Source organism: Fringilla coelebs (genome assembly GCF_963513975.1).
Source record: "Fringilla coelebs genome assembly, chromosome: 24".
Taxonomy (NCBI): Eukaryota; Metazoa; Chordata; class Aves; order Passeriformes; family Fringillidae; genus Fringilla; species Fringilla coelebs.
This window is the reverse complement of record NC_140050.1, coordinates 8006556-8016956: the sequence shown is the minus strand read 5'-3', so window position 1 is coordinate 8016956 and position 10401 is coordinate 8006556. Positions and strand designations below refer to the sequence as shown.

The window sequence follows — 10401 nt, the reverse complement described above, 5'->3', positions numbered from 1 at the left end:
GTGGCGGAGCACTGGAACAGACTGCAGTCCCTCACTGGAGATATTCCAGAACTGTGTGGAGATAATCCTTTGCCGCGTGCTCTGGGATGGCCCCGCTGGAGCAGGGACGTAGGACTCGGCGGCCCACTGTGCTCCATTCAAACCTCGCTCGTTTTGGGGTTATGTGGCTGCCCAGGGAGCTGGGCAGGGTGGTGAAGGCCCCGTCCCTGGAGGTGTTTAAGGAGCGACAGGACGTGCTCTGATCTGTTTGACAAGGTGGTGATCTGTCAACACTTGGACTCAAGCTTGGACTCGAGAGAAGTCTCTTCCGTTCTAAATGATTGGATGACTCTGTGGAGCGCTGCGAGCAGCGGCAACTGCCGCCGAGGAGCGCCTGCCGGACCCCGATAGAGCCGCGGCCGCTGGCCCGTGGGTCTCGAGCACCTCCTCAGCCGCCGCCACCGCCTCCTCGGGCCCGCCCGGCCCGGCCCGGCCGCCGCCTCCCGCCTCTCGCTCCGCCCCGGCCGCGGCCCGACCCAGCGGGAGGAAGATGGCGGCGCTCATCCCCCTAAGCCAACAGGTACCGGGGCTGCCGGGGACGCGCGGCCCTCCGCACCGGCGGCCGGGCGGGCGCGGGGAGTGGCAGCAGGTCTGCATCGTAGCCGGGTGCAGCCGGGCTGGAATTGGCGCTGGGTACAGGCCCCGTGCCGGGAGGGGTTCGGCCCGCGGGGAATAAGGGTCGGGGCGCGGCGGGGAACGGGAGCCGGGCGGGGCAAGGGCGGCGAGGGGCCCCCGCTGTGCCCCGGGACCGCGGTGGGCGCTGCTGGGGGGCCACAAGCTGCGCCGGTGCCCTCCCCGCATAGAGGCCCTGGAGCTGCGTCCCTGGGGAGGGGCTGAGGGTCTCCTGGCGCTTCCCCACCCCGAGCCGCCGGGATTGCCGTGGGCCAGGGCTTTGAAGGCAAGCGGGCTGGTGCTCCGCACGTCACCCCGTTTTCTTGTTGGTACTGGGGGGTGATGCCGCCGGGAACTGCTGAGCTGTTGTGACGGGGTGCCGTGACCGTGTGGGGTGTTGAGGAGGTGCGTGGGGAGCGGGGACACCGGGAAGGGGCTGAGGGATGAGCGGGAGGTGTTCGCTTGTCAGGAGGAGAAGCTCCTGCAGGGCAAAGGACAGGGCGCGTATCCCTAACGCCTGGGAGAGGCTGTTTCCAGCTCTGGTTGAATGCTTAGGATCCCTTGCTTGATGTCTGTTGTTACAAGTTTTTTTAATTTGATTTCTCACCCAAATATTTCAAGCCTAAGCAGTGTGATCACTGTTTATTATTTTCCATAGCCATGTGAAGAGAGTCCGTGTACTTATTTGCTTCAAAGCAAAAGAAAAGCAACACCACCCCACTACCTTCAATGTCTTAAAACCAAAACTATTTTCTGTACTGTACCTAGGCCAGTCAGGCATTCTGAATGACTCCTATTAGTAGTTCAGATTATTAAAATATATTGATTTCCTTTTAATAATGATCTTTGAGTTGTGTTGCTCTAAAAATTTATCTCTCAGTGGAGTTATGTAGTGCTTGGATAACACAACTTGCTGTGTGTCTTACTAAGGACGTGTACTGCTGTTTAGCTTCTGTTTTGTGAGAGTCCTGCTTAACATCGGTTTGATTAAGTGAACATATTCGGAAACATCCATGTGCACACAAACTGTTATCAGAAAATTTCAAGTGATTAATGTGGTACAAAATATGTAAGTCAGATAAACTCTGGATGTAAAAGGTTTTGTAGTTGTGAAATAATACATTGGTAAAAATCAAATAATTATCAAGTACTTACTCTAGAAATCCAGTTTCTGTACTTTAAATTCTCATTGATCTTTGAGGTTGGCATCATTGGTATTCCTTTTGCTAGAAAATGTGGACTAAGACCACATTCTGTAAACATATCAGTTATTTTTATATAGTATTTTCCAACTAATTCAGTGGAAGCGTTGTAGTTCTAAAACTTGTTTTTGTATATTGAACTGTCAAGACTAATCTAGCTGTAAACAGAATTTCCTTTAAAGTAATACACTTCCTCTTCTAATAGCCTCAGTTTTGTGATTACTAAGGAGATGCGTGTTAATTAGAGTAAATGCCAGAAATGGAATTAGACAGAATAGGAGAGGGTATGTGTGTTGTAACATTGAGGCGTGTCCACTCAGAAAGCTATAAAATAAGACTATCGATACCAACATATTAAGAGCTGCAAAGAGTATGGGTAATTCAAGCACCTTAAAATATTTTATCATTAATCATGTATCATAATAATACTTTATTTAAAATAATTAATGTGATCCAGAGACCCTTGTGACCCCAAGATGACTTCAGGAAAGAGAATTAATTGTTCTGGTGGCAGGTGCTTACTCGTGCCTTTTTGCCAGACCTGCACTAAGGGACTTGGAGCAATATCCATGCGTGTGCACTGCGTACTGCAAACACAGTGTGCAGGCTCAAGACTTCGACTTCTGAACAGGAAGTCAACTTGGAGGTTAAGCAACGAGGCACTAGGGCTCTAACAGGTTATGCTTTGACATCGTCAAGAGTGCACTCTTCAAAATTTTTGCCTCTGCCGGTGTTGCCAGTCTTGGGTTGGTCCTTCATGAGCAGATGTCACCAAATTACAGAATCCTCTTGAATGATGGCGATGTCTTCACATGTGGTGATGGGTAGATAGAGAGCTGTGCTAATTTTATCACTTGAACCCATTTTGTCTGGTCTGCTTCATCACAGATATGCAGTAATTTAGGTACATTGGTCAGAAAGACTGAATCTTTGTAAAGTTCGGCAAGTAGAGAATTGATCTTTAGGTGCTTTTCAGCAGTGGTTGGGGGAATAATTTGCTGTAGAAGAAATTTCACAGCATTGAAGCACATCAGCCTGGCTTCCTGCCACCTCTATCAGCTCCATGTCATGGCTGACAATATCAAATGGGGGTGACAGGAATGTCTGGTGATGGGATGAGATCATTCAGTCCTGCTGCTGGAGCAGTTTGCTCTGTATCTTGGTATGAATCCAGTCTCTGCATGCTCTAGGTCACTTACTGCATCAGTTAGAAGAGCTTGTAGTTGGTGGTTGATTCTCTAGTCTGAGCTTTCTGATAAGCAAGAGGTGCATAGTTTGGTGCTAGCTGGCTGAAAACATGGTTTTATTCAGAGTGGAACAGGCTATTTCCTTCTTCCACCTTTTCTCTGAATGATGTGTTTCCTGCTTGGACAGGAACACAATGCTTATATGTGCTGATTGTTTACATGCCAGCACAAAGAATAGTCAGATTTATGAGTTCTGTTTGAACTCATCCTTCTGAAATCTTGTCTGCCATCAGGGAGAGCAAGAGCTTCCAGAGGGTGCTGATGCTGGAAAATGCAGCAGCTTATTTCTTTGATGGATATAAGTGAAGTACATTTCAGATGCTTAGGAAACTGTTCTGAAAATGCAGGATTTTTCTATTCAGATAGATCTGTAATCTTTAGAGAGTCAGTGTTTGCTTGTGCTCAGTTCAGAGAAATTGGTTATTATGGATAGCTCCTTAAATGAAGATTTAGCATGTTTATTGTAAACTCACAAGAAGGTTCTCTTGGTGTAAAATAAAATTTTCATATTTTTGATTGGTCTTTTCTTTCATCATGTTCCTACCTTCCTTCCTCTCAGTGTAAGCAGAACATCTGGAAATCCATGAGGATAACAAGGAGGAAGGTGACATTGGGAGAGGACATAGCAGTGATGGGACTTAGTGTGAAATACTCCTTTTCAGGTGTCTGACTGCTGTCCTGGAGGTGGAGAGTGGTTATCCCAAGCAGGTTTTGTGACATCTCTGTGTTTTGCTCATTGACATCTTTATTGAGTTGTTTTGTTGCTTTCTTTTTAAGGCCTCTGAGTGGTCTAAGGACTGATCTGTTTTTGACCAGATTGCTTTTGCTGTTGGCATTGAGGCTGAGGAGAACAGTGTGGAGGGAGAACCTGCACAGGGTTAGAACTCCTGTGGCAACTCTAGGAGGCATGTGAGAAGATAGGCTTTGGGGCTTCTGCATCTTTTGGCATTCTGGCTGCCATTTGCTTGGAACGTCAGCATGAGGAACTGGGATCTGCTAGTTTAGGACACTGAAAAGGAAGGGCTTTCCTTGGGTCTGCAGCTTTTGTGGAATGCAGTGGTTACACCAAGTTGAAATCCTCCAAAAGCGTTGTCAGGGAATTGTGAGAGTTGTTGATTTGCCATTCATTTAATATATTTGTATTTGGGTTGGGTTTTTTTTTTTTTTTTTTTTTTTGGTTGATTTGGGGGGTTTTTTTGTTGTTCTTTTTTTGTTTGGTTTGGTTTTTTTTGTTTATTCTGTTTCAGTTTAAGATCCTTGTCTTGAAAGTGTGTTAACACAGGCTCTGTGTGTGTGTGTGTGTGTGTGTGTATAATAGTCTGCTGAAAATATTCTCTAAGGATGTATATGGTGCAGTAAGTAGTCATTGTGTTGAAAGCTGGGCCTTTGTTTTCAGTCCTTCTCATACTGAGATCTGAAATACTTCAGCAAATAATTCAAAGCTGTTCTTCAAAACCTTATCCCTATGTAGTGTCACTATGTAAAAGAGTGAGGAGAGGTAGGAATCCTGATGAATGAGAAGTTCTAAGAGATGACAGTAGTCTGTGGTCTTGGTGAATCACTGTTATCCACACTTAAATTTCAAGTGTCCAGTTTGTAACACAGCAAATTAACACACTATTTTAGGTTCTCAATAGAACTAATACACAAAGTGCTATATGTTTCTTTTCCTATAAATTCTGATTGATGTTTATTCTGTTTTCTTACTTGTGTTTCAGTTTTCTAGTGGGAATCCAATATATGAAACATATTACAAACAGGTATGTTCTTAAAAAGAAGTTAAAATAAAGTGCAGTTTCTTCTTCCCCAAGATTTCCTTCTCTTTCTTTTCCCCATTGCAGTGGTAACACTGTGTGAATTCTGAGTGGTGATGCAGTTTCTGTAACTCCTTTTGACCTAGAGGCGAGATTGCATTTCTTAAATCTGTTTTCACAACAGCCATGTTTCAATTAAATGTTCCTTTTTCTCCTTCAGGTCGATCCAACGTACACAGGGAGAGTTGGGGCAAGTGAAGCTGCTCTGTTTCTTAAAAAGTCTGGTCTCTCTGATATCATCCTTGGAAAAGTAAGTTGAAGGAATTGGATAATGTAGTAGTTGTCTTAACACTTCTTTTAAGTGAAAGGAAAAATTTAAAAAGAAAATTTGGTTTTTGTGTAACATTTTTGTTGCTAACTCAACAATTCAGTAACATTGTTTGTCATTACTTGAAAGCTGAAGGAACACTTTAAGAAGACATACAGTAGGAGCTGTTGAGCTAAGTTTTCTTTGAAATTCACAGCAGCTTCTCTTTTGTATCTCCACAGATATGGGATTTGGCTGACCCAGAGGGTAAAGGATACTTAGATAAACAGGTAAATGAAATGTTCGTGTAGACTTCCTGTATTACCTTTCGCAGATTAGCCTTGTTTCGATCAAGCCCTGATACCACTAGTAATTATCTATCTTTTTCAGTGTTAAGTTTGTTTACAAGATGAGTTTTTTCCCCAGCACTGCTCATATCCTAGTGTATTACTCAGTGAGGCTGTGGGAGAAGTTTGGTTCTAATTTTCTGTGTCTCTTTTGTTTTGTACATAGTTGGTGTGTGTACTGTGTAGATACACAGTCATTGAGCCACAAATGAAAACTATTATTTGATTTTAGAAGACTTTTGTGCATGAAAAAATTTAGCATTTTTACTAAAAGTGGCTTGGAATACCAAATAGCAAATTACTTGTAGGTACAAAGGAACTCATTCAAAACATTACTAATTTTAAAGAAAAACTGTTGTATTTTAATTAGGAGAGAGTTCTTAAAAAAAAACTATCATGTAGTTTTCTCCTCTTTGTTTCCTGTTAATGTAAAATTTTTCAGGATTCATCCTTAAAAGCAAAGGGGTAGTTGCCATTATGGGGCTGTACATGTGGGTTTCCTTTTCACTGAGTTGCACATATACAATGTTAGTAAAAATGGTAGGTGGGTTATTTTTTGTGATTGAAACTGGTTTTTAATAGACAGCACAATTGTTTGTAGGGTTTCTACGTTGCGTTGCGCCTTGTAGCGTGTGCACAGAATGGCCACGATGTAAACCTGAGCAGTCTGAATTTGACTGTGCCACCTCCTAAATTTGTAAGTAGTATCCACCTAAATGCAGGTATGTGTTGTATGAGAATCAAGGCTTCAGGTGGAACATTGGAATGATCTTAAATGTCGTGGTTCTGGGGCTTCAGGCTGCTGTCAAACAGTTCCTTAGGGCACAGCAGCCAGGGCTGCAGTCTTGTCATGCTGAGTGACAAGAAACCAGCCCCTTCCTGGACTGCAAAACCAGAGTGAGTTTAAGTCTGGTCAGCTTGGTCAGGAAGTTGATGTGTCTAAACTCTTAATTCATGGAAAAAAAAGGAAACAAAAAAGCTTATTTTGGGGCTGGCTGAACAGGAATGAGTAGTAAAAGGCATTGCTGCAGCTTTGCCCTGCGCTAGCTGCTGCAGAACCTCTTTGGTTTGTGTTGGTTCTGTGTTTGGACACTGAATGCATCTACTGGATGTCCTTACTCAAGTACTGTAATGCTATAAAATGAGTGTGACTTCTATTTAGGTACCTGAGCAGCCTATTTTCCTCAATGGAGTTAAGCTTCATGTCTATAACCATCTCAAACTTAGTGCAATTAATAAGTACTAGAGACAGAAGTATGTATATTTACCTATTTATATATCTATAAAAATAAAACATTTTCTCATTTTTAGCATGACACTAGCAGTCCTTTGCTGATCACACCACCCTCAATAGAGACTCACTGGGCTGTTAGGGTAAGTGTAAAAGAGAACACATTCCATCCATTTTTTAGAAGTAAATATTTTTTCTGTGTGTAATTTTCCCAGTGAGAGAAATTTGTGTCAAATGTATTTCCCATTTCAGAAGTCCTCCCTTTCTGTGCAAACCTGTGCACAATAGGGAACACCAAGGTGTAGTTTTAGATATGCAATGAGTATTAAACAACCCTTTGACAGCCACTGGTGGGATGTTTTTAAGAAAATGAATTGTAATCTTCTGCCTGGATTTCTTCCAGAATCCTACAATTAGGCACTTTGTTTGTATAAAGGAACCCCAGTGGGAACAGCAAAGTGTTTCACCACATCCAGTCTGAACTGTTAATTTAATGCTTGAGTTCCTAGTTTCGAATTATTATTCAATGATACAAGCAATATATATAATTTGGAAACAATAACTTTAGATGCATATGTGTGGATATTTATATTTAGGTAATTTTCAACTCCAAACATTTCCAAAAGGTAGAAATTGAATGACAAAGCTTGCAGTTATATGTGCTTTAAAGTGGGAAGAATAAGTTTTAGTTCTATAGAGTTTATCAAAGTTACTTTAAAACAGAAGCACACCTTGTCTGCTGCATGGTAAAATCTCCCAGCTGTGGTAACCTTTAGATTTAGGAGCCTAATTTCAAAGCTTTCTCTATGGGTTTACATTTAAATACTGTACAGTGGCACTTGCAAGAAAGCTTGGAAATTTAAGATGAGTACATTACTGACCAGTCTTAATTTCTTGCAAGATCTCATTTTCGTTACTCACAGACACACTGTTTTACTTATTCAGACTATTTCTTACCAACTAGGTGGAAGAAAAAGCAAAGTTTGATGGTATTTTTGAAAGCCTTTTGCCAGTAAATGGTTTACTTTCAGGAGACAAAGTAAAACCAGTACTGATGAATTCAAAGCTACCTCTTGATATCCTCGGAAGGGTGAGTAAGTGGTTTAGATTTAGCTAGTCTCTATTTAGCTTCTCGTAATTGCAATGTTAAAAATGTAATTTATCAACAGAGATCAGGTTTTGGCTGAGATTTTGCATCATGTGCATGCTATAAAGCAGGAACATTAAGACTCTGAAGTCTTCCACTTAGAAATAAGAGTAAGAGTAGTAATTTCAACCCTAGAGTAGACTGGCTTCATTGTCTCTCTATTCATTTACAAGTGGAAATTTGATTTTGGTTGTTTAAAAGCAAGAAAAAGCTTTCCTGAGTCATAATAGCTGTTAGGACATTAGATTCTGCTGTTTCGTCATTTTTACAAATATGAGTTCTTAGATATACCATTAAATCCATCCTCTGTTTGTACAGGAGAATACCTTAAAACGTCTTCCTTTATTCATAGTGCAATTTGTCAAGTTGGTTTTTCTTTCATGTGTGTTTATAAATACTTCCAAGGTCTGAGATTTGTCTATCCATTGTATATTTACAAGGGAAGCAAAACTTAAAAGTATTTTTCTGCTTCCATTAAAAACACGTTCTTTAATGCTTTGCATATTGATTTTGAGTACATTCTGTGTCAGAGTTCTATCTGCGTTACATGCTTTTATCTCTTCAGGAAGAAGTGCCTCTTGCTCTGTATTATCTACAAAATCTAAGTATGATTCGTTTTAATTCTGTACTTGAGTGTTGTGAAGTCTTGAAAGGCTTCGGATTTTATCTTGTTATAGTCACAACAGAAATGCAGGAAGCTTTTGCCTCTTCCAGAAAAATTTGTGGACAAGATAAGGCACTGAGGAAATGGAGAAAGGTCTAATCAAGGAGCTTAAATTTGTCAAGGGTCCAGTGATAAAGCAGAGTTCTCACAATTGAGCCGCAACTCCTGGCTTTTTGTGGACCCCACTGTGACCAGGTCATCTTGATGATTTGATGAACAGTGCTGTGTTGGAGCTCACAAAGTTTTCTATCTCTCTAAATCTCTTGCAAGTTTCATTGACGTGCCTCACCTAATAATGAACTAAGTTAAGCATTGATAAATGCTTAAATTCTCTCAAACAGGAAATTCAGGGGGCCAGAGGGAGTTGCACATAGTTTTAGTTTTTAGTAGAAAACCCCAATCACCTAGGAATGGAATAGGAATTAGCAATGTGTTGAATTTTCTGTTGAATTTTCTTGTGAGGAATTTGGATGGTCGGCTAGCCCACACCCTCTGGGCAGTTCTGAAAGCCACCTCTGAATGCTTTTACTCAGCTTGATGACTCTGTAATTGCATCATAGAAAGATGAAAAACCTGTCTGAGTTGCAGCTAGAATTTGTTAGAGCCAGTGTTGATTGATGTGGCTAGTGCTCTAATCCAGTCTGTTTCATCAGAGAATTTTTAGATAGGTGGTATAACTAATACGATCTTCACCAAAATCTATGAGGAATCTTTAGAGGGCATGTTAATGCAATGAATACATGAAGTGTAACTTGGTCTGCAAATCATTTTTTAATCTTAATTGCTGTAGGTCTGGGATCTCAGTGATATTGATAAAGATGGTCACCTGGACAAGGATGAATTTGCTGTGGTAGGTTGCTTTAAATTCTCAATTCACTGTCTAGTCTGTCAAAGCAAATAGTTCATTTCTTCCTCAAGAGCTTTACAGCTTTCTGTGCTACAGTCAACTATTCTAATCTAAGTTGTTCACATGGAGCTATTTAATGACCTTTCTCAAGTCCACCTACTGACTCTTGCCTGTGTCAAGATTAAACTTGTTGGAATTACATTCAAAATTAATTGCTCTGGTTTACATTTCTAGTCTTACTTTCTTTGTTTTACAAATACGTTAATGACTGACACAGGAAGATATTGTTGCTTTTTCTAATAATTGTGAATGTTATCTGACCTTTTTGCCTTTGCAGGCAATGCATTTGGTTTATAGAGCTCTTGAGAAAGAGTCAGTTCCTTCACAATTGCCCCCTTCTCTCATACCACCTTCTAAAAGAAAGAAGACATCGGTCTTTCCTGGTGCAGTTCCTGTTCTCCCTGCAAGTCCTCCTCCAAAAGACAGCCTCCGTTCCACCCCATCCCATGGCAGTGGCACCAGTCTCAACAGCATAGGGAGCTTGTCTCCCAAGCACAGCATCAAACCAGCACAGGTACGTGTCTTTCTTTCTTATTTTTGTAGATTTGTGTATTTGTAAGCTGTCGGAAAAATAAATACATTTTTTGATTTCTGCCTCGTGTGTTTGGATGATTTGGGTGGAGAGGGTGAAATGAAAATGGGAAGACTTGGAAGAAGATTGGGTGAACTTTAATCAGTGACCACAAGGCAGCAAATCTTAGGGGGATTTTTCACTTTATGTAGGAAGTAGAGCCATAGAAAGGTTTTGTTTGTGTATCTGCTTTAACACCAAAGAAATCATTAACCTACTTCTAAATCTCCTGCCATTAGCGTGAGGACTTTATATGCCTAATTTGGTCTGTATTTCCAAAGAATTAATGCCTTTCAACTGATGAATAGCTGTTTAACAGTGTTTTTATTCAGATAAAAAGTGTGAAGTTAAAACATGCAGTGAAAATACTTAT

General features: G+C 41.2%; 1 protein-coding gene across 5 annotated transcripts in view; it reads left to right on the top strand.

The window, feature by feature from the left end:
- The first annotated feature begins 524 nt into the window (after positions 1-524).
- The window catches only part of EPS15L1 (epidermal growth factor receptor pathway substrate 15 like 1), a 40915-nt gene continuing 31038 nt past the window's right edge, over positions 525-10401 (top strand). For 4 of the 5 annotated variants that reach the window (XM_084221150.1, XM_084221149.1, XM_084221148.1 and 1 more), the window contains exons 1-9: positions 525-559; positions 4819-4860; positions 5075-5164; positions 5404-5451; positions 6110-6205; positions 6820-6882; positions 7704-7829; positions 9341-9400; positions 9735-9971. In XM_084221150.1, coding sequence (XP_084077276.1) covers positions 530-559; positions 4819-4860; positions 5075-5164; positions 5404-5451; positions 6110-6205; positions 6820-6882; positions 7704-7829; positions 9341-9400; positions 9735-9971 — 792 coding nt within the window. In that variant the 5' untranslated portion in view covers positions 525-529. Of the gene's footprint in view, positions 560-4818; positions 4861-5074; positions 5165-5403; positions 5452-6109; positions 6206-6819; positions 6883-7703; positions 7830-9340; positions 9401-9734; positions 9972-10401 lie in introns of those variants that run through there. The other variant, XM_084221152.1, reaches the window with a different exon arrangement.